This window comes from Astatotilapia calliptera, chromosome 15 (genome assembly GCF_964374335.1).
Source record: "Astatotilapia calliptera chromosome 15, fAstCal68.1, whole genome shotgun sequence".
In the NCBI taxonomy this organism is placed as follows: domain Eukaryota; kingdom Metazoa; phylum Chordata; class Actinopteri; order Cichliformes; family Cichlidae; genus Astatotilapia; species Astatotilapia calliptera.
This window is the reverse complement of record NC_137436.1, coordinates 35,572,339-35,597,186: the sequence shown is the minus strand read 5'-3', so window position 1 is coordinate 35,597,186 and position 24,848 is coordinate 35,572,339. Positions and strand designations below refer to the sequence as shown.

The 24,848-nt window shown below is 41.3% G+C and overlaps 1 protein-coding gene and 1 long non-coding RNA gene across 8 annotated transcripts in view; both read right to left on the bottom strand.

The window, feature by feature from the left end:
* mast3b (microtubule associated serine/threonine kinase 3b) overlaps positions 1-9,106 on the bottom strand; it is a 37,505-nt gene extending 28,399 nt beyond the window's left edge. For 2 of the 7 annotated variants that reach the window (XM_026194230.2, XM_080289623.1), the window contains exons 1-2: positions 8,773-9,106; positions 6,273-6,362 (exon numbers count right to left, since the gene is read on the bottom strand). In XM_026194230.2, the coding sequence (XP_026050015.2) occupies positions 6,273-6,362; positions 8,773-8,819 (137 nt within the window). In that variant the 5' untranslated portion in view covers positions 8,820-9,106. Of the gene's footprint in view, positions 1-430; positions 971-6,272; positions 6,363-8,772 lie in introns of those variants that run through there. The other 5 variants (XM_026194231.2, XM_026194233.2, XM_026194229.2 and 2 more) reach the window with 4 other exon arrangements.
* An 8,244-nt stretch (positions 9,107-17,350) lies between these two features.
* LOC145420404 (uncharacterized) lies at positions 17,351-18,201 on the bottom strand. Its single transcript, XR_013901707.1, has 3 exons — positions 18,065-18,201; positions 17,868-17,979; positions 17,351-17,787 (listed from the first exon to the last, which is right to left on the bottom strand). It is a non-coding gene; the product is annotated as an uncharacterized LOC145420404 (long non-coding RNA).
* Positions 18,202-24,848: the final 6,647 nt, after the last annotated feature.

The window sequence follows — 24,848 nt, the reverse complement described above, 5'->3', positions numbered from 1 at the left end:
TTTTATTATTTAGTCTATCCACACAGCTTTATGTGCCAGCTGCAAAGTGCATCCACTGACAAACACATGCAGACCTGCTGTCATGCTACATCCAATTTCAACAAAGGAAACTGCACACCGCGCCTATTATTTTAAGCTCCTGCCTCTGAGAATATTGGCTTTATAGCAAATATTATCTGCAAACAGCTTCAGATACGATGTTTTCTTCATAACCACAAAAACAAAAGAGTAACAGAGAGCAAACACTGGATTAACGTTCAAGCGATCGGGTTGCTGCTCTGAAGCAGCAGCTAGCTCGTGTTGTTAAACGTAAACGGAGACGTTTGAGTGAGTTAGGATAGACTAATGTAATCCTATGTGGTAGCTTTTAAAGACTAAATAGCTATGTGGGCTAGTTTCAACCTCCGGTATGTCAACTTCTGATAAGTACCTCTTCGAGCGCTTCAGTAGCGACACCGAAACAAAAGGGGACTTGCTCTGGCTCGGCACCGCAGACCAGTGAATCGGATCCGACATGCTGGAGGATTTTCTTGCATAACCCCTCGTTTAAAGTTTATGCTGGTTTCAAAAAACACAAGCTCGACTTGATGTGAAATCCGCTCCCCCTCCAGCTGCTGCTGCTAATACTGCTTCTCTCCCCACCATCGTCTCTGCTTCTTCTTCGTCTTCTTCTTTTCGGCGGTTCCGTTTGTATTCAAGCCGGAGTCAAACCGCCTCGTGCCGTCCCAACATCTCCGGAGCAGCCGTTACATCCTCCGGTCTGACGGAAAGCGCTACACCCGGGACTTCACGTCCTTCGCGGCTTGTCGGTTAAGCGATACCGCTGAAAACAGCCTCTCAGCCCGCGGTACTTTGTCCACACCGTGTCCGCTCGCTGCGTGTCTCTGCGCGTGAGGAAGCTGGAGACAAGTGCTGCGTTCAAGCGCCGCTCGTTACGTTCGCTACGCACTGCCGCAAAAGTCTGCTCAAGTTTTAGGGCTTTTTAACTGACTTGTGTTTTTGTCGCTTCTCTTATGTTAGCTAATTCTTACAAAACAGTTTAAAATGGACAGTGGCAATCCCCTAAAAGCCTGACAAACAGTTCTGAGTCCAGTTATATTCTCATATGCAATGGTTTAAAAATGTATGTATATTGTATTCATATTAATTTTTGTGTGCAGCACTCGATTTAACAGCTCTTTTCCATATCTCCACTCTGTTCTCATCCATAAAGTGCTTTAAAACCTGAACATTATGACTAACAGCTGGATCTTCTAGTTTCAGTGCAGCTAGCCAAACAAGGAAGAGCCAATTGCTGCTAAACATACAGTTAAAGTGGACAGTATAGCCTTGATTACTTAACATGAAACTCATTGTTGGAGCCAAAGACCACACAACACACTGATTTTTAGTTTTAGTGTCTTTATTTCCCCCTGAGTTATTGGTTCTGTTAATAATTAGCTAACATAAATAAATGTAAATCTATCAGCACAAGGTGGCGTTAATCATGTTCTAAAAGGTTCAACTTTAAGCACTTAAATCCAGCTACACAAATAGTTGTTTTGGTATTTGCACAACTGATTGCTATTTCTGCCCAATAAATGTGACTGGGTATCAAAAACTGTGAGTGCACGTGGTGCAGTGTTTGATTTTAGTTTAATAGATAATCCTCAATGAGCCCCACATTCAAATATGCAACCATACTGTACCTCCTGATGAATAATACTTCATTTATGTGCGCTGTGGGTATATATATTTGTATTTGTGTGTACTGTAGTTAGGCTGTTGTGGGGCAGGTATATTGTCATCAGTGTCAACAGAGCTGTCTTTCAGTTTCAGTGCTTTCACGTGTATTGGACAATAGACAACTAGAATAGAAGCAGCTTTGCCTAAACTTGGGATCTGTTAATGTCCTAATTATTCTTATTCCATACCAATAATAACACTTCACTTTAGCCAGGACATGCACAAAAAGATAACATAAAAGATAACATTGATGGCAATATTTTAGTGTGCACTGGATCTGGCTAAGTAATTTCCCAGAGTGGAAGCAAAGGTATTAATTTCAGTTATAGTCAGAAACCCAGCCCCGATTTGTTGGTCCCAGTGCTGACTACAAATGAGACTTGCTGGCCTGTAAGGGGGTTTCTGTCTATCTGTCTTTGCTAAAGATGCAAAAGTAATATTATTTGTAAGACTGAAAGTGTGAGTCATGTAAAGATACCAAATAAATACAACATTCCTGTAGCAGATTAATAAAATAAAGCTTTCAGTCATGCTGTTTTCTGTATGATTAATGACCCTGGGATTTTGAAACAGAGGTGGGGGAGAAGTGTTGGTTTGCCATAACTGCAGCTAAAGACTCTAACAGACGGTGCTGCAGCTCAGATTACAAAAGCAGAGCAAAGAAAAAAAACTGACACCACTGAAGACTGGGAGTACAAATCCAAACCACGCTGACTCCTACCATGCAAACGTGCTAGAAACCTGCTAAAAGCTGTTTTTTTCTACTTTCTATCTTGACTATTTATAACCTACATTAGCCTGAGACAGCCACTCTTTTCATATAGGCTTCAGATAGGTCAAAACGTAGCTTGAATTCTTTTAGTATGTATGATTATACCTCTCTGTGTGGAAGGGTTATAATCATATAACTGCAAAATTAACATAATATTAAAAAAATAGTCGCGTAAACCTGTGTGTAAACGAGACAGGACAATATGCAGATATCAACAATCCCCCTTTTAAAATCATTTAATCATAATAATTAGCAATGAACTGGAAAATGAATCTAATTTTTTTTTGTTCTCCTGTTTAAAATAGTTTATTTTTTCTGTATTTCTTTAATAACCTGGTGTACTGCCATGTAAACAATAACAACAGTGCAAGATCATTGTTACGTTTTTAAGTTTCCATAGAAAATCTTGTCCAAATAGACCAAGAATAATTAAAACGTGTAATATAGAGAGAGAGCAGCCTTTATATGTTTTATGATTAGTTGTGCTGCAAACCTGCAAACTATCCTTTTATGATGTAATACGAGTAAACTTACAGATGCTGCTTGCATTCATACCTTAGGGATAATTTCCTACAAAACGTGAAAGCAGCATAAGATGTTGCTGGGGTATACCATTAGGAGCCTGGTAGAGGGAAGTTCCAGATAAACTTATTGAATAGTGGTACATTCCACTGCACAAACTACATCCAGTACTTGTGCACTTACTCTTGGCTTAGTACGCACGCGTACACACACACATACACACACACACACAGACAGACAGATAGATAGATAGATAGATAGATAGATAGATAGATAGATAGATAGATAGATAGATAGATAGATAGATAGATAGATAGATAGATAGATAGATCTGCAACTTTTTGTTTCTCTAGTTATACTGCAGCACATCTATTTAAAGTCATCATTAGAAGTTTGCATGTACAACAGTTATTTCCCGACTGTTTTTGTAGTTAGTTATTTTTTACCTGACCTTAAAACTTCATTATGTATAAGATTAGAAGTGTCAAGTTAGAGTCTCAGACCAACCAAGCCTAAAAATAAAACCTTCTTACACCTCTGCACATAATAATAACGTTACTCTTTAAAACGTAATCTCGTCATCTCTATGACCCAAAAACTAACTGAAATCTTTCTTTTATTGTAAGCTAACTGTAACCAAGCACCTTACCTTGACAAAAAGAGGCATGTCTGTGTCTGAACCTATCTGATAACAAAGATAGAATATTGCATATTTTCAGGCTTGGTCATTTCTGCACTTTCCATCACAGCAGCTTTAAGTGGAATTTTATAGATATTTTCAGTGAAATGACTTTGTTACCACTGACATACCATTCATGACTGTTAGTGTCTCTATGCACATTATTTCCCACACAGTCAGGCCATTTTTCATTAAAGGCTTTAACATAAAGTCATGTGAAAAACAGAGTTTTTACAGGATTCTGAGCAGTCGTGTCTAAGCATACCTTCATGTGCTGTGATAGGAATTAAAAGGGTAAGGACAACCGATCATCAGCAAATGTAAACATCACCTCTATAAAAGCAGACATTTGTCAGTTTGCCGGTCTGGAGCATTTAAGTGTGTATGGACAAAGTGCCACATTCTTCCAGGAGTGGGCGTCCAGGCAAATTCACCTCAGGGTAAGACAGTGAAATGCTCGGAAGAAGCTGCTTTCACTTGCTCCCTTACTCACAAGGGGTCACCACAGCAAACAGAATGTCTATAGGGTCATTTTCGAAAAACTCACAGCCGATCAGGTTACAGTAAGTATTTACAAGTGAAAACATTCAAGATATCTGCAAGTCTACCCAGCAAATTCACCCCAAGGTCAGACTATGCAATGCAAACTGCAAAAAACTCAAAAGCTACAACTCAAACTCTACAGGCCTTAGTTAGTGTGTTAGACGTTAAAGTCAATAACAGTGCAATTAGCAAAACACAAAACAAGTATAACTTGTTTGTGATGGTTGCCAGGAGAAAGCCTTTTCTCTATCAAAAGAACATGGCAGTACAGCTTAGGGTTTACAAAGGCATCATGTTTGGCAAAAATCAAACACAGCACATCAGCACAAATACCTCACATCAATTATCAAGCATGGTGGAGGAGGAGTGATGATGTGGGCTTGTTTTGAAGCCACAAGGCCTGGGCACATTGCAGTCATCGTATACCAAAGTATTCTAGAATCAAATGTGAGGCCATGTGGATGAGAGCTATGGCCAGAAATGGATAATTCAATGGGGCGAGCCAAGCACAGCAACAAATCTATAACAGAATGGCTGAAAAAGAAAAGAATCGAGGCGTTAACGATTTGGTTATATGCTGGCTATTTATGCACAGACCTTAAGAGAGCTACGCTAAAACGCCTGCAAACTTCAGTGAGCTGAAGCCACGCTGTAAAGAAAGGTAGACCAAAATTCCTCCACGATGATGTGAGAGACTGATGAAATCATGATTGCTTCAAGTTATTGCTGCTAAAGCTAATGAATAATTTTCACATGAAAAACTCTCTCTTTCACGTGACTCTACCAGATAGCTGGAATTTTTCGGTCCTGTTTCCAAACCTTTGGCACTTTATGTTATTTAATCTAATTTGAACTGGTTTCCAGTCAAATTTTAAATAAACTTCCATCTACCCTGACACAAAGAAACTCTGACGTGATTTACTTTTTTTGAGTCATCAAACAGGTTTTATTGGATATACAGCTCATACCGGGTGGCTATTTAGGGTGTGGCAGCTTAACATAATTTGTTCTTGTCTGTAGTTTAGGTTTAGGATTTGGCTATGCTGCCAAAAGATTAGAATGGGTAATACTGAAAATGAATCCTACGCCAGGCAAAAGGCATGTTGTCTTCTCACATTTTTTTTCCTTCAAGCCAAACTGCAGCACAATCACAGTATCTGATCCAAGGGTTGATGTTGGGAAATAAGAAATTTGCATACAAATACAGAATCTGATGCAAGAGAATGAGCATGTGCCTGGGTGGTGAAACAAATGCAAAACGGTGTTAAAAACACGAAGCCAGCAAATATGGAGCCGGTCATGCTGTGGAATCAGACTATGTCCATGTGCAAATGAATGCATGTTTTTTTGCATCCCTAGAAAAACTGTGCTCATTTTTCAGGAGAGCAAATGAGATTCATTACTGCTCAGTGTGTGGTGTGACAGCCTAGCGGTGCTCACACATCCAGAAACATGCTGGATGCAGCCGCCTCTGTTTGCAGTGTTGCCTTCCTCCACAGCACCCAGCACCGTTGCCAAGCAACCCACTAAGACTTAGAGACAACTAATAAACGACACATCTTCACTGGTGAAACAGAAGCACCTTCACATGCCAAAAAACAATAACAAGACAACAAAGAGCACACGACTCAAATGATATTTCTGACTTTTTCTGATCTCGTTTTTTTTCTCAAATAGGAAAAGCAACAGAAAAAAACACACCCAGATTGTGTTATTGTCATGTATATAAATGAGCAAATTATGATTTTTTTTATGTCATATCGATCCAGTCAGGAATGATTTGGTGCATTTTTATGCACTATTCTGAAATAATAGTGCATAAAAGGATCAAAAGCAACCAAATAATAAGAGCTGTATTATTCTGAAATAAATGAAATTTAATTACACTTGCTGGCCCATGTTAACAGTAACATTAACATTACCTGTTCAGCAAATTGTCAGGGTTTTTTTGTTTCTTTGTTTTTTAATTTAATTTAAAAATGGATAGGTTTAGTCCTTAGGAAGAGTTTACGTGTGACCTGGCTCTCTTACCTCCAGGGATGAAGGGTTTGTAGGGGGCTGCAGGGGCTGCATGGGCTGCATGGGCTCAGGAGGGTGGGGCTCTGGCATGTGGGTGACAAACTGTAAGAGCAAGACATGGTCACGTGCATTAGTGAGCTGGCTCAGCAACTTGGCCCGTCAGGTGTCTGTCATCATCAGTCAGTGCTGGAGCTTTGGCGCAAGGTTAGAGGCCGATGCCCGCCTCTCTCCAGCTGACATCACCACTGGGGCTGCCAAAGCCGATGCCCATCTGATAGCGCTGTTTATTTACAGGCTCGCTGGGTGCATCCCTGGATGCATCTGATTAGCCGGCTACTGATCTCGTGTGAGCTCTTACACAACAGGAAGTCAGCAGCTGCTTGTCAACACACCAGACAGGAAATTTCAGCATCCAACACACATTTATTGAACATGTAGCGCAATCTTTAACAGTGTTAGGAGATGCCTAAGATCAGATAAATCGAGGTTTGACTTCCTGAAATCAAAAACAACAATGCACTTGTAGTTCTTGCACACCCAAACCTGCACAGCACTGTCTCTAATGAATCTCAGCTACTACTTCACATCTTAATGCACGGTCGAGATAAGCAGGCCGAGCTTGCTCCAAAATCTGCATCTGTCTAACACTGACATAATGCGTGAAGTAATTCTCTCTCAGATTTAAGCTCTGCCTTCGGGGTTCCACAAAGCTGCTATTGTCTCAGTTCTGCAGAAGCTTCTCAGTGCTAAACACGGCCCTGGCTACCACAGCACTAATGAACATGTTGTCATAGTAATGCAGGGCGGACGGTAGGAAAAACAACTCCTCGCACAAAGACTGATCATTCTGTAGTGCCTCCTCATAATTAAGCAACATATGCGAGTCGTTCCACTGCATTTCATTTTGGCACGTCTTCTCCTTAAGACCCTTTAAAGAAAAGCCCCGAGTGGTGTTTGAGTGAATAATCTGTCAATTCCATACTGCATTTCAATTTTATCTCCAATCTTGTCCAGAGTGGAAAACAGAGCGGAAAATCTCAGACTGACTCATTTCAGATTTTCCTAAATGTTCAGGGAGGCTCTGATATTCAGACCGGCGGTAGCTACAAATCATCAGATAACATCCATTGGCTGTCCTTAAAAACTACAATCCAATTACAACTGTGCTCAGACCTAATGGCTTCTTATTATTCCACGTTATTCATATTTTACCTCATAAGATCCAAAGTGTCACTACGACTACAAATCTGGCTAAATACTCGAAGAGCACAATTCACCATAACAAAATCTATCTGAATGCCAGGAAAGTGTTACTTTTCACATTTGCACTTCCAGTAGTGGTTTGATTCAGCGGGTGCCATCATTAAGACCCTGAGACCCTCCCTGCTTGCGAAGCGTGAAACCTCCTCTGTATCTCAGAAGCTAAGGAGTGCCTAAAAATGAAATGAAACCAACGCATGCTCAGCCGAGATGGTCCACAGAGGAGGCAGATGGATGCATGGATCAGAGGATGATGAGGATGCGAGAAGGGAGCTCCTACGCCTTATGGATCAGCATCCCAGTGGGCAGCAGCAGCAGCAGGAACCCCCACCCCTCCCGCTCCCTAACCCCCTCCCTTTTCTCAATGCAAAAAAAAGGCTATATTCACTCAGAAGGAAGGGTGGGTGGACATAAGACTGCAGTCATGGGCTTTGATAGAGACAAAAATTACAGGTTAGCCAGCGTCTGTCCTGCTAAATAAAACACTGTCAGTGTGTGTTGTTCCTGTGGAAAGGCCACGATGTGATTCATGCAGGATTTGTGGACTGAGCTTTAAAAAAAGAGACAATAGAGAAGGAAAAAAACAGAAAGTCATATGAAATTAAACATTTGGTGAGATTAAAGGATTGGGAACCTGGATGAAGTCATTTCACGGACAAAATATGTCAACGCCATCACAAGTTTAGTGTTGTTTTCACTAGTTTGGCTTTACAAATTTAACCAGTCGTAAATTGAGCAAACACGGATCCAGTTCAAGGTTGGACAGCTTGATTTCTCCACTTCAGCTCAGTTTAAAGATTAACGCGCAGGGTGGGGGATCTGCCAATTTTAAGCCTGTGTCTTCCTGAGAGCACTGATGATGTTTCTAAAGACATAAAGGCTGCTGGTGAGACACCTGTTGACTCCTGAAGTCTCCAAAGCGCATCGTCTTCAAAATATGAGAATAAACCGAAGCCGTTACCAAGACAATGAGAATGCTATCACCCAGAGAGAGATTATTTTTACATCTTTCGTGCTCAGGTGGCTGTTTAACTTCACTGCGCAGCAGATAGCTGAAGGTTTGAATTAAAGCCACGGCGCATCTAAAACTCTGTTGACACCACGAGCGCGTTGTACACGAGCGCGTGAACGCTCCTATTTCTCACCTACTGCAACTTCAAATTCAGCAGCCACACAGGACAGCTAGTGGTTTCACATCTGCAGCACAGCACGAAAACATTTTGTTTGTTTGTTTGAAAAAAGCAGAACTTACTCCAGAGTCAGAGAGGGGATCTTCAGTTTATCTCGTCTCGACTTCATTCTTCCTGAGCACCGAGCTGGGGCTTCACTTACCACAGCGCAGCAGCGCTCGGTCTCGCAGCCGGCTTCCAGCCACTCATCGCCGCCGTGGGGGACTAAAAATAACCCCTTTAACCAAGTATCGTTTCCCGGCGGCTTCAGCGGATTCCGGGTTGATTCTCCTTAGCAACAGATACAATAAAAGAACTTAAAAAAAGACAGTTACTGCCAGTTTTGCGCTTTTTGTTTGTTTGTTCCCCCCGTGCGTCTTTCAAGAGCACCGGAGAGCGAGCGACTGCCACAAAGCCGAGGGAACGATGGGTCACCGCTTACCTCCATGTGACTGGTGGGAAGGGAGGGAAGGGAGGAAAGCGAGGGGGAAGGGGGGTGGCCAAATCAATTTGGGCGGTGGGTGACAGCCATGTCAGAGTCGAGGTTGGGTGAGGACGAGAAATTCATGTCGAGAAGGAGGTTTTATTCACAAACCCGATGAGTCTGAATGCGCCCTGAGGTTTGGTCATTTCGTGTATCTTTGTATTTATTTAGGTGCGTTACGCGTTTTTTCACATTTCTATGCATCATATGGCATTAAAAAAACAACCTAATACAAGCGTTTCTTTTTTTTTTTTACTGTCAACTCTGGAACCACGAACACTGGCAGGCTGCTGGTTGTGATGGAACTGGGGAATACCTCTGCCGGAGACCGTAACAGCTGCCGCACACCAAGATGCGCGCTTCTATTCGTGGAAGCGCCGTGCACGCGCATGCGGGGACTGTCTTGCTGTTACGAGCCTTTATGTTGTGCGGATGTGTGGCAGCTGTGGCCACACCGGTCACTGAGGTGGACACGCAAAGCCCACACCTAGTTGCTACTATGCACAGATCTGATGCCCCTGCTGCCGGTTATAACAGATTTTGAGTGCACATAGACTTAAAAAAAAATCACACTTAATAATAAGCCAGTTATGGATGGTGGCCCCTAGAGACAAAGCACGTGCAAAATCCAAAACACGTGCAAACGCCAAAACACATGCAAACTACAAATCACAACGGAAGTGCTCCAGGACGCTAGGGGCAGTGTTGAGCTGTGTTTGTTACCTAGTAACTACACAAGCCAGGAAGTACCAATGACCGGATTTGGGGTCTGCAGCCATAAAGGCCGCACAGTGTTGCCAACTTAGCGACTTTGTCGCTAGTTTTCAGACCCCTTTCAGACCCCTTAAAAAAGACGCGAAAGCGCGTATCGCTTTTACTCTCAACAAGCAGCGGGTGCTGTAACGCAGTCAGTTCTTCTTTTACTCTTATGCTGTTTTGTGGATCACAAGGTTTAAAACTACTTATAAACACACACACAAAGTAACTCCACCAGAGTGCCTATTTTGGGTCACTTTTGCCGGTCCAAGCCCGGATAAAGGAGCAGGGTTGGAATTGTGACATTAAAAAAAACAATAATTGCTAAAAGAAATGTAATTTGTAGTTCTAAATAAACTCTAAATGCATTTAGGACGTTTTTTACTCACTTTATGTCTCTTCCACGATGCTATTTCTCTCTCCAACAACATAGGTTACAATTAGATTAGCATGACCAATTATGCAAATTAGGTGATGACGTCATTTAGCAACTTCTAGCGACTTTTAGGACAACCAATAGCGATTTTCCTTACTGAGGAGTTGGCAACACCGAGGCCGCATTTTAAGGTTACGATTACGTCACAGCGACACGACAAAGGCTGTCCCAATTCAAAGGCTGCTCGAAATGCGGCCAAATGTTTTTATAATGAAGAACATTTTAAAAAATTACTGTTGGCCAAATGTCGGGAAAGTTATGTGACATTAGCAATGTTTGTACTAACTTGGTTTTAAAGCCTTTACTTCAAAATATACGCCGTTCAATAGTTGACCTTAATCTTACAGAGAATGTGATGATTTTATGGATAAATAAAGTCAGTCATATATCCACAAACACAACAAGCTGAAAGTCAGTGATGCTGCTCGGTTTGCAGTCCTGAATATCACGGCACAAGCAGGATTCACTGCACTGTTAATGTTAGCTATGTTATATTTCTGCCTCTGTTCGGTGGTGTCGAGCCAAACGGACTTTAACGTGTGTTTGAACGAGCTGACGGTTCACTCGTTAAGCTGAAAGAAAGATGCTTTAATCACAGGAGTCACACATGTGTCCACTGTACCAGCTGGGAACTCTTCTTGCACTCGTAATAACACAAACGCTAAATCCTCCTGTTTGTAGCAGTGTATACACCTGAGACTGTCACCTGTCTGTCTGTCCTGCACTTCCTCTCTGTTTCTTTCTCTCTGATTGTGGAATAAAAGTATGAACATGTATTTATAAGTTACACTTGTGTTTGAATTAGAGCTGGGCGATAGAACGATAACGATATGTATCGCGATATAACTTTTACTCGATAGAGAAATTAAGCTATCGCGATAGACCTCGTCGCTCTTGTCCTCTTAAAAAAAAAAAAAAAAAAAAAGATCAGCCAATCCAAATTAAGTAGCGCAGAGCCGAACCAATCACAGCCGCAGCGTCACGTCGCGTGACTTGTTACGTACCTCACAAGTGCCAAGCCGCACGTGTGTTTGTTTGGGAAGCAGCCAGCGGGTAATGGAGGAAATGAGTGTGCCGACTACAAAAATCAACCGAGCGTGACCGAAGAGAAAACAGATGATGGTTCCAAAGCCGGAGAGATTGTCGAACGGAAGAGCCATAGAAGTTCCGTAGTGTGAAGGTATTTCGGCTATTTCAAGTCTGACAAAAAACAGAGTAGCGTGCACTGTAAATTGTGCCGAAAGCAAGTCTGGAAATACAATAAACTGGTGCATGCGTCACACTGTGCGCCACGTTATTGTTTCGGTGAAATGAATTTCTACAATACTGTTAATTCTACTCTCTGCAGTGTTTAAATGCTTACATATACACACAGTTACTGTCCCTCCACACATACGACTCGGTTCTGCTTCTATGCCCCAGCTTTGTTTACTTTTTCCCACCGAGGCTTCTAGACTTCTGATTGGCCAACATTTCTGCACGGTTAGGAATCTAGCGCCACCTGCTGCTTTGGCATGTTCATAGCAGCGTTTTCCTTCATTTCTGCCTTTATGTGTGGACGGGATTATTTTTTAAAACGAAAACGGAAAATCTCCGTTTTCAAAAATACCCGTGTACGTGTGGACGTAGCCTCAGTCTCTGACTGGAAGCGCTAATTCGTCATTCGGCTTTTGTCAGACTAAAGTAACTGTTAAAACTGTTTGAAAAGCTAAGCTATACAACAAGGAGAGATTGAGAATTTCCTTTTAGTTCTCAGTTTATTTGATATTGACAAAAGTTAGTCAGTTTTGTCTGTTCTTCTGTAAAACAAACTAAGATTTATTTTTAGAATTAATATTTTGTTTCTAAGTGGAATTGACAATTTAGTCTGTTTCGTTTGTTCTATTTTGAAACTTAAACGCTTTAGCGGCTGCCTTTTGTGTAGTTTGCAATATTTGCCTTTATTTATCTGAAAAAGTCTCATGTTCCTTAAGTACATCTACCCTGTTGAACTTATTATGGGAAATAAATATTTAAATAAAAACAAGCTGCTGATTATTTCACATTTTACTTGTGAGCAACGGCACATTTAAATCTTACAAATATAGTTATTTGGCTTATATCGTGATAGATATCGTTATCGCCTGAAATGAAAAAAACATATCGTGATATGAAAAAATCTCATATCGCCCAGCTCTAGTTTGAATCCTGCGTGACATCCATGTGTGACACATTTGATTTCCATGTGTGACAACTGCAAGTGTCCAGAGTGAGGACAGACTGAGGGACCCACTGCTGCACATCATCTGTGAGGCTTTGCACCCCTGATGATCCACCAGGACAAACTCAGCAGTGTGTGAGGAAGAGGAGGAGGAAGAGCCAGCAGCAGCTGACAGATGGAGAGAATAGACAGACTGTTCCCTGTTTGTGAAGGACTGCTAGGAAAGTTTAACATAACTAATTGTCTGTCCTGAATCAGTCTTATTAGGTAATGTTCAAATAATTTTATCATTCCAGTGTTTTCAGTGTGGGAGAAAGTACTCAGGGCCTTCAAGTTACACACTATGAAAGGCAGCAACAAGTTTAATGTTCAGAAAAATAAAGTATGTATCAGCAGCAGAATGGACCTAAAAATAAATGTTTGTTTCAGTTCTATGAAGCTTTGAGTATTTTGGATCAGTAGCACTGCTGTGTTTGTTGCATCATATTGCTGTAATTGTTTATATGCTTTATATATTCTGAGGTAAGTTGATCTATAGTGTTACATCATATTCTATAAGGATGTTATGTGTTTGTTTACTTTCTGCTCAGTTTGACCCATTTAGCAGAAGTCAGCCTGTTTAAGGCTCTGATATCTATTCTGTATGACTAAAAGCAGTTATGACATAGTGTGATTTTCTCACCCAATAAAGGAATATTTCATATATCAGTCTACTCTTCATTTGATCAGAAACAGTTATCACAGCTTGTACATTTTCTTTTTATAAATATATGTAAGCAATGAGCCAAATTTAGTAATGCCAACATACTGAAGGAACAACATTTGTCTCTTATATATGATACACCTATATATGCACTGTCAATATACATGTTGAACCAGCTGCAGACGTCAGAGTAACAACTGACTGACCCCCACATAAAGTTTGTTACAGTAGTCCACAGGGGAAGAAGTGAAAACATGGATCACGGTTTCAAAGTGCTGCCTAGAAAGAAAAGATTTCACTCTTGCCAGTCACCTTAAATGATAAAAACTGGACTGGTCCAACTTAAAACCAAGGGCAGTAACAACAGGTTTAAAATAACCTTCCAAATCAAAAGAAGAGGACTCACAGGGGCCACTGGGTCCAAACACCAACAAATCTGTTTTCTTTTCATTGAAATTTAAAAAGTTTAGAGCCAACCAAGCTTTAATGTCATCTAGGCATGTCAAGAGAGGTTTTATTCAGATGCCATCCTTCTGCTTCAGTGGCAAATAAATTTGGCAGTCATTCCTATATACTTGTCTTTGAGTGAAGATTTAAGGTGATAAGACATGTAAATAACTACCACTTGAATCTGTACTGAAGCTCAGTATTTGACACAGTTCATGTTCACTGCTGTAATAGCTAATAATGATTAATATAATAATAACTATAATATTGGCCATATTATATTTACATTACCAAAGTGATATGACTTTAGTCTCATGAACAACATTAGCTAATTGTTATTTACTAACTAATCTTAAATGACTGTTCAGTACAGAAATGAAGCCCAAAAATATGTTTTACTGTCCTGTGGTCTCAGCCTCAGATACTTATTAAATCACACAAAGCTCTTGTAGAAACAAACAAACAAATGAACAAAATATGTTCTCCTTCATTTCTGTCAAACAAAGTTGTATGACACGTTTCCAGCGGTTAGTATCATGGTTGCTAGGCAACCTGGGAATTGCGATGGAGACTAGACTAGCCCATGTGTTTGCAACAAACTTGCCGTTTATTTTGCAAATCGAGCTCAACACTGCCCCTAACGTCCTGGGGCCCGTTCTTCGTACCTCGCTAAGTAAGTTAGCTGGATTTGATTGTTGACGATTTCGCCTGATCTTGGATCGTTCGGTTCCCCGAAGCTCATCCGGGACTTGCTGTCATAGCAACAGAGCCGTAAGCGTAAACCTGCTCGGGAGCAGGTTTACTTTATGTAAACAGGATTAGATCGCGGCCACGCAGGTATGTCCGCTTCACTTATACGAAAGCAACAGCGATATTCCACCACTGTTTCACCATAAATAAATAACATCAATGTAACTAAAGATAATGCAGCACCTGATCCATTTATTGATTTCACACATACATACAGGTCATTTCCTAAAAAAAGGGAAATGTACTATTAACATTCTATCACATGTATGTGATTATTACAGATGTAATTCATATTTCAGAGTAGCAATTGCAAATTACTTTGTGTAATCAAGATGAGAGACCACGGCTATAAAAGCGAAGGTGGATTTGGGAAGCCTGTCGCAGCCATGTCCTGTCCGTATACGCGAGCAGCCCATTGCGGAAGGTGCAAGATTGATAAGGAGAGTTTTCAGAATCCAGCGTATATTGCGGGACAGACAGGATCCTTTAGCTCAGCGCGACAGTGTGCTCATAGAGAGATATCGATTTTCCCGTGAGGATATTATTTACTTAACCAACTTGTTGACGAGGGGGTGCAGGACCACCACCTGTCTTTTTTTTTGCTCTGCCCTTTTCTTGGTTGCTGTTATAAACAAACAGATTATTCCAGGGTCTCTTTCCAAGAGACGAAAAGCAATATAAGTGATAAATATTACCATTCTGTAGAATATTCTCATATTTCACTTTTACCTGTTCCCATGTTCTAGTGGGTCCTGTTGTGGCTCTAATGTGTAAGGGGATATAATATAACATAATATAATATAATGTAATATAATATTGGATAATATAGTGTAATGTAATAAATCTACCCTACCGCCTACTGGTGTTGGCCAGAGGGGCCGATGGCACGATATGGCAGCCTGGCTTCTGTCAGTCTGCCCCAGGGCAGCTGTGGCTACAACTGTAGCTGCCTCCACCAGTGTGTGAATGTGAGAGTGACTGAATAGTGGCATTGTAAAGCGCTTTGGGTGCCTTGAAAAGCGCTATATCAATCCACTCCATTATTATTGTTATTATTAAATTACTTACGAGTTTAATTTGTCAGCAACTTTCTGCCAGCCCTCTCTCCTTGCTTTTGCAGTCTTTGCAGTGTTCCCTTGCGTTCTGATTAAACTCTGAAACTCCTGAAATCCCTCACTCAAGAGTTCTTGCTCTGCTGCCGAAAAATACCGAGCCGAGCGCGCTCCGTCGACATTTTCGCAGAGGGTTGCCGATCAATGTTTCCACTATCGATGCGTAGCCCCTTTTACGACACCCAGTGATGTCACATTACTGCGTCCAGCTGTACTAATCGTCAACAGCAGGTGTGTTCGGGGAACTGGATTAGCGAGCTCACGGTTAGCGCGATGGTTTGGTCTTGGATGTGTCATTTGATCTTGGATGTAGTGAGCGACGTACGAAGAACGGGCCCCTGGGCCCTGTTTCAGGAAGCCGGTTTAGAAAACTCAGAGTGAAAAACGATACGCAGGGTTGAGTAACCCCGAACTGTCCAACTCGGAATATTCGGTTTCAGAAAGGCTGATAACAATTAGTTCAATCAACGCGGAGTTGCTTTAACCCCAAGTGAAGCGCGCGGACGAGGATACATAAAGCCCTGATAAGCGGAGCACAGATTAAGCGAGTCACCATGGAGACGAAGGGAAAGAAGGCGCGGTCAATGTATTTTACAGCGCTTGAGGCCGAAATTCTGATGGCAGTATATGCTGATAACATGCAAATTTCTCAGAAAAAAAGTAACACAGCCTCAGCTGCAAAACAAAGGGAGCATGCATGGCAAAACATAGCCGACAGAGTCAATGCGTGAGTGTTAATTTAAACATTGATCTAGGGATTTCCACCCATTTAACACGTTATTTTATCATATGTTATTTTATTTGTTATTTTATACATTTTGTTTTGTGATGTGAGCGCAGGTGCAACCCAACAGGCCCCAAACGTGCCTGGCTGCAAGTAAAAATGAAATATAAAAATATAGTCCAAACAGGTGAGGTGTAATTGTATTATGAGCCACAGTGCTTGGTCAGTTTGTCCGATGTAAATCAATTGCAGTTAGAGGCTACATTAATTTTCTTTCTGTAAGCACTTATTGAAATTATCTGAGCACATTACAAGTACATATTTGCTTACTCTGTATGCTCAAATGTGGCCCGTTATAGCCAACAGAAAAAAAGCGGAGGCCCGAAAAACAGGTGGGGGTCCTCCACCACCACCACTCACAGAGGCTGAGCAGTTGGCCCTCAGCCAAAACAGTGGGCGCCCTGTGGCCGAAGGCATCTCTGCGGGGACATCCTCTGAGTCAATAACCCCGCAAGACACAAGTGCCTACATAGGGGGTAAATTCAAAATAATACATGATGTGCATACATCCTTTCTTCACAGTCACCTTTGCAGTGCTACTCATTCATTTGATAAATTCTTTACCATAATGGATTATTTTGTAGTGAAGTTATTTTCCTACTGATTTTGCCTTCCCTCAGTCTTGGTTGTCTTTGAGAGCATAATGACAATGAAGTGTAAGGTGATTGGTATGTTTGTTAATTGCCATTTGGTCCCTTGTAAGTTATAAGTGACCTGTATAAACCTCATATTCTATCAGTTGATGGTGATGGTGTACTGCATCTGGTGCAGCCTCCTGTTGAGCCAGACCAACATGCAGTTGTGAGTACTCTTAATACTCCACAGATTATATGAGTTTACAGTAGAACAGTAATGTTGTTTTTTTCTTTACTACAGGAAAATAATGAAGAAACATTGACAGCTGTTACAGAGGAGGAAGCAACAGAGACACTTTATGAGGTTTACATCTTTTAATACTTTGTGTACAGGAAACACAGGCGACCAATAAAGCCAGTTGAACAAAAAATCTGTTTATTCTTCTTTCAACATGTTGAGGTGATGGGTCAAAAGAAATGATTGTGACATATGGTGTCTCTGACTGCGCTTCCATCTTGTATGTCCGTGGGAGGGTCAGGATGTTCATGGTTTGGATCACTGCTGATGTTTGGTTCAGAAGGACAGTGTTCTCCTCTAATTGTGGCAATGTTGTGAAGAATCACACATGCCACAATAATGTCACATGCCCTTTCTGGGGTGACCCTGAGTCTTTGCAGGCACTGGAACCGGGCCTTAAGCATTCCGATAGTCATTTCAATTCTGGCTCTTGTCCTGCAATTAGCCAGATTATATCGCTGCTGTGGGCCCGGTTCAGGGTCAGGGTAAGGGGTAAGCAAATAGGGTAAACATGGATACCCCCTATCACCAAGCAAGTAGCCAGTGAACTCTCCTAAGACAGAAGGATACACTTCAGTTCAAATGTCCCTGAAGCAATTGGTCTTTATATATTTTAAAGTATTCTCAACTCACCATGTCCAAATTTTGTGCTCAGTGTACATTCACGGAATATTTGTGAGTCATGGACAGAGCCTGGCCACTTGGCTTCCACATTTGTGATAATGTTGGCAGCATCATATATGATCTTCACAGTGCAGAGAACACAAATTAGCATCCATTACTATAATGAAATAATTTGTTAGTTTGAAATGCTACAGGGAACTATGTACCTGTACATTAATGCTGTGGAAAGACTTCCTGTTCACATAGTCTCCTTCATTTACTGAAGGAGCAATGATTGGAATGTGAGTGCCATCTGTACAGCCAATCACGCCTGGGAACCCTGAAAATAAATGTGCAATTTAAGTAGTAGTCCAAGTATCACCACATCATAAATTAAGTTTTGGTCATCCTGATACCTGCAATTTTGTGGAATCCCTCTTTGATAAATCTTGTGGGTCTGTGACCGGGGAACACCACAAACGAGTACAGGAGACGTTTCAGTGCAACTGTAACATTCCTGACTGCCCGACAGACGGTAGCCTTGGAAACATGCTCAGCGTCACCAATATTATACAGAAAGCTCCCGTTTGCAAAAAACCGAAGTGCAATACAAATAATATGTAATGAACTGAGAGCATGTCCGCGATGTGTCACATGAGCAATATATGGCCTGAGGATGTTATCCAAATAACTTATAGATTGTGCTGAGAAACGGTAACGTTCGCACAGAAAATCATCAGGAAATGATAAAATGTCCAAACGCGCTCTGATCACTCTCTCCCGGCGGAGAGCTCTGCGGAGAATTTGGGCTTCACGATCTACTGGCTCTTCAAGGAAGGGGCACGCCATGTCCGACTCTTCCTACTGTCAGGTTTCCGACAAAGGGGCGGAGACAGTCAGGGTTAGTTGTAGTAAACCTGCTAGGGGGCAGGTTAGCTTCACGGAGTGTGTCGTCATAGTGACTCACTGAGGCTTCATCTAAACTCGCTTTGTGAAACCGAAAACCCAGAGTTTTCGTTAACTCAGGGTATACTTACTCAGTTTTTCCACTAAACCGGCTTCCTGAAACAGGGCCCTGGAGCACTTCCGTTGTGTTTTGGAGTTTGCATGTGTTTTGGATTTTGTACATGTTTTGGATTTTGCATGTGTTTTGGAGTTTGTACGTGTTTTGGATTTTGTACGTGTTTTGGATTTTGTACGTGTTTTGGAGTTTGTACATGCTTTGTCTCTAGGGGCCACCGTAGTTATGTAACCGGACTTAACTTAAAGATATAGTGCACCATAAAAATCAGACAGCAGTTCAAATCCTAGATGCTCTCAGTTCACTTTTAAACTCTCATTCCAGGAATAATAATGAATCATTATAATTTTAACAGCCTCCAAAGGTGACGCACAGGTGATAAGTGGTAGTTGATGGCAACAAAACCTTTAAAGATCAGGGGCCCGTTCTTCGTACCTCGCTAAGTAGGTTAGCCAGATTAGATTGTTGACGATTTCGCGTGATCCTGGATCAGTCGGTTCCCCGAAGCTCATCCGGGACTTGCTGCCATAGCAACAGAGCCGTAAGCGTAAACCTGCTCGGGAGCAGGTTTACTTTATGTAAACAGGATTAGATCGCGGCCACGCAGGTATGTCCGCGTCATTCATACGAAAGCAACAGCGATATTCCACCACTGTTTCACCATAAATAAATATTATCAATGTAACTAAAGACAATGCAGCACCTGATCCATTTATTGATTTCATACAGATACATACAGGTCATTTCCTAAAAAAGGGAAATGTACTATTAACATTCTATTACATGTATGTGATTATTACAGATTTAATTCATATTTCAGAGTAGCAATTGTAAATTACTTCGTGTAATCAAGATGAGAGACCACGGCTATAAAAGCGAAGGTGGATTTGGGAAGTCTGTCGCAGCCATGTCCTGTCCGTATACGCGAGCCACCCATTGCGGAAGGTGCAAGATTGATAAGGAGAGTCCTCAGAATTCAGCGTATATTGCGGGACAGACAGGATCCTTTAGCTCAGCGCGACAGTGTGCTCATAGAGAGATATCGATTTTCCCGTGAGGGTATTATTTACTTAACCAACTTGTTGACGAGGGGGTGCAGGACCACCACCTGTCTTTTGTTGCTCTGCCCTTTTCTTGGTTGCTGTTATAAACAAACAGATTATTCCAGGGTCTCTTTCCAAGAGACTAAAAGCAATATAAGTGATAAATATTACCATTCTGTAGAATATTCTTATATTTCACTTTTACCTGTTCCCATGTTCTAGTGGGTCCTGTCGTGGCTCTAATGTGACAGAGGATAAAATATAACATATTATAATATAATGTAATATAATATTGGATAATATAGTGTAATATAATAAATCTACCCTACCGCCTACTGGTGTTGGCCAGAGGGGCCGATGGCGCGATATGGCAGCCTGGCTTCTGTCAGTCTGCCCCAGGGCAGCTGTGGCTACAACTGTAGCTGCCTCCCCCAGTGTGTGAATGTGAGAGTGACTGAATAGTGGCATTGTACAGCGCTTTGGGTGCCTTGAAAAGCGCTATATCAATCCACTCCATTATTATTGTTATTATTAAATTACTTACGAGTTTAATTTGTCAGCAACTTCCTGCCAGCCCTCGCTCCTTGCTTTTGCAGCCTTTGCAGTGTTCCCTTGCGTTCTGATTAACTCTGAAACTCCTGAAATCCCTCACTCAAGAGTTCTTGCTCTGCTGCCGAAAAATACCGAGCCGAGCGCGCTCCGTCGACATTTTCGCCGACCAATCAGCGGGTTGCCGATCAATGTTTCTACTATCGATGCGTAGCCCCTTTTACGACACCCAGTGATGTCACATTCCTGCGTCCAGCTGTAGTAATCGTCAACAGCAGGTGTGTTCGGGGAACCGGATTAGCGAGCTCACGGTTAGCGCGATGATTTGATCTTGGATGTGTCATTTGATCTTGGATGTAGTAAGCTACGTACGAAGAACGGGCCCCAGGGCCCTATTTCAGGAAGCCGGTTTAGTGCAAACTCTGAGTAAGTAAACCCTGAGTTAACGAAAACTCTGGGTTTTCGGTTTCACAAAGCGAGTTTAGATTAATTCCGAGCGAGTTACTATGACGACACACTCCGTGAAGCTAACCTGCCCCCTAGCAGGTTTACTTCAACTAACCCTGACTTTCTCCGCCTCTTTGTCGGAAACCTGACTGTAGGAAGTGTCAGACATGGCGTGCCCCGTCCTTGAAGAGCCAGTAGATGTTGAAGCCCAAATTCTCCGCAGAGCTCTCCGCCGGGAGAGAGTGATTAGAGCGCGTTCGGACATTTTATCATTTCCTGATGATTTCCTGTGTGAACGTTACCATTTTTCAGCACAATCTATAAGTTATTTGGATAACATCCTCAGGCCATATATTGCTCATGTGACACATCGCGGACATCCTCTCAGTTCTGTACATATTATTTGTATTTCACTTCGGTTTTTTGCAAACGGGAGCTTTCTGTATAATATTGGTGACGCTGAGCACGTTTCCAAGGCTACCGTCTGTCGGGCAGTCAGGAATGTTACAGTTGCACTGAAACGTCTCCTGTACTCGTTTGTGGTGTTCCCCGGTCATAGACCCACAAGATTTATCAAAGAGGGATGCCACAAAATTGCAGGTATCAGGATGAACAAAACTTAATCCATGATGTGGTGATACTTGAACTACTACTTAAATTTTACATTTATTTTCACGGTTCCCAGGCGTGATTGGCTGTATAGATGGCACTCACATTCCAATCATTGCTCCTTCAGTAAATGAAGGAGACTATGTGAACAGGAAGTCTTTCCACAGCATTAATGTACAGGTACATAGCTCCCTGTAGCATTTCAAACTAACAAATTATTTCATTATAGTAATGGATGCCAATTTGTGTTCTCTGCACTGTGAAGATCATATATGATGCTGCCAACATTATCACAAATGTGGAAGCCAACTGCTCAGCCTCTGTGAGTGGTGGTGGTGGAGGACCCCCACCTGTTTTTCGGGCCTCCGCTTTTTTTCTGTTGGCTATAACGGGTCACATTTGAGCATACAGAGTAAGCAAATATGTACTTGTAATGTGCTCAGATAATTTCAATAAGTGCTTACAGAGGGGAAATTAATGTAGCCTCTAACTGCAATTGATTTACATCGGACAAACAGACCAAGCACTATGGCTCATAATACAATTACACCTCACCTGTTTGGACTATATTTTTATATTTCTTTTTTTTTTTTTTTTTTTACTTGCTGCCAGGAACGTTTGGGGCCTGTTGGGTTGCACCTGCGCTCACATCACATCACAAAATAAAATGTATAAATTAAAAAATAAAATAAAATATAATATAATAACGTGTTAAATGGGTGGAAATCCCTAGATCAATGTTTAAATTAACACTCACGCATTGACTCTGTCGGCTTTGTTTTGCCATGCATGCTCCCTTTCTTTTGCAGCTGAGGCTGTGTTACTTTTTTCCGCAAAATTTGCATGTTATCGGCATATGCTGCCATCAGAATTTCGGCCTCAAGCGCTGTAAAATACATTGACCGCGCCTTCTTTCCCTCCGTCTCCATGGTGACTCGCTTAATCTGTGCTCCACTAATCAGGGCTTTATGTATCCTCGTGCGCGCGTTTAACTTGGGGTTAAAGCAACTCCGTGTTGATTGAACTAATTGTTATCAGCCTTTCTGAAACCGAATATTCCGAGTTGGACAGTTCGGGGTTACTCAACCCCGAGTATCGTTTTTCACTCTGAGTTTTCTAAACCGGCTTCCTGAAATAGGGCCCAGGCACAGAGCCTTCGACAGTACAGGAGATCCAAAGGCACTCTTAGGCCTGAAGAGGGCAGCACGATGTGCCAAGCAGCTACTTTAGCACAAGCTTAGAACGTTTGTCGATATTTCAGAAAGCCTCTTGTAAATCTTATTTAATTGTGTAACATATCGTGCCAAATCTAGCTTTTTCTATTAGTGTGTGTGTGTGTTTGTGTGTGTGTGTTTAGGGAGGGCATGCATTACAGGCTGACCAGGAGTCTAAGAATTAAAAAAAAAAAAAAAAAAGAACCCTGATTTCGATAAATAGTGGGAATATTCTTCAGGGGTTTCTTCATTTGTTTATTTCATTTTGTTTTCAGGCATTTTCCTTCTGAAACCTTCATAGATCTGCCTCTGAGCCTTTCTTGCCTTTCTTGTTTCCCTGTGAAACAGAAAATTGCAGAAAGGACACAATTATTTATGGATATCAGGAGGTCTGTGTGTGTGCTTTTATTAATTCAAGTCAAAAGATGACAAATTCATGACACATTTATGATTTAAGACATTTGACAACTTGAAAGATTTAGACCCCCCCCCAAAAAAAACCCAAAAAAATATGTGGGAGGAACAAAAACTTGTAGGATAAAAATTTATAACCATAGTGGAAGACAAATAAAAGGACTGAGCAAAGAGTAATGAGATTTTACTGCATCATCTCTCCAGGTCAACAGTTTGCAGTTCTTATTTTTTATGATGGTGCTGTTGTAGAAAGATGAAATAAAACAGGAAAACAAAAATAATTACCGTTACAAGAAATTTAAGTTCTTCTGGCCTGAACTCTAAAACCCCATTAAGTCATTGTATTGAGTGCCTTACAACATCAAGCAGCTTTGTTTACCACCTGGTATCTACTACAGAAACTGTTCCTGACATCCCCATAAATACATCACCTGTCTACCAGAACCTTTTCTGTATTTTACACATTTTCTTCATGTAGAAAAACTGAGACATGCTATATAAGATATATCATGGATTAGATATGTCATTAAAAAGCTTTACATTAACAGAAAGCTTCACTCATCCAGACCCACTTAAGAGCGGGCAGTACACGTCATCTTTTTCCTCGATTTCAGCCAGCAGGAGTTGGCCATGGATTTTAAAAGCTGCCATTACCCTCTCCAGTCTATAGGCACACTTTTTAGTATCACAGATAACAAAAGTCACAAAAAACCCCATTATAACAGACCAAACAAAAACAACAACAAAAAAAACCCTCACTTATGGACATCAACCTAACCCACACACTACCCACCAGAGATGGGCAGTAACGCGTTACTGTAATCTGATTAATTTTTTCGAGTAACGAGTAAAGTAAGGGATTACTATTGCAAAAACGGTAATTAGATTACCGTTACTTTCCCGTAGGAATGCTGCGTTACTGTGTTACTAAAACCGTGATTTTTTGCGAGAATGTCTCATGACAGTGACGTAAGCAAGTGCGCCGTTAGTGACAACAGCCGTGTGCAGATCAACAGTGGATCACATTTCGATTGTGGGAGAGAGTATGAGCGTGCAGCGTTTAAAGCGTGGAAGTACTGACCTTACTTTGAGTTTGATTCCATAAAAAGTGACAAAAACATTAGCGTCCATCGTGCGTGGGAAGAAAACTTCTTTTTACAGCGAAAAAAACCCCTAAACTTCCAAACAAACACCGAGTGCGCAACGACGTAATGGGAAATTCACAGAGAAACTCACGGATTCTTCAACTGACCGCGGCACACCTGCACCAGGGTAAACCTCCGCCTACCGCAGTCCTGCTTTACAGGTGAAAATAGAGCAACAGGACCGCTGAGTCTTTGACTTTATTTATGTTCTGCTGTGTTTTACTTGCATCTATTTGAAAGAGTGAGTGTAAACACAAAAAATATTTTACTTTATGTGCTGGAATGTGTGGAATATAGTTTTAAATGTTAAACTAATTTATTCAACTCAGAGAATGTTGCATATAATTACATTTTTGCTTGATGCATAAAGTTAAAAGATTAAAACTAATAAAACAAGTTAAAAAAAGAGACTTTTCCATTTGATTACATTTTGTATGATGGATTATGTAGAAAAAGTAGAATTGGGCTGAAAGATCTATCGCTTTATTACCTCTTTAGGTTGTAAATCGTGTTTTTAAAAAGTAACTAAGTAACTAAGTAATTAATTACTTTTGAAAATAAGTAATCAG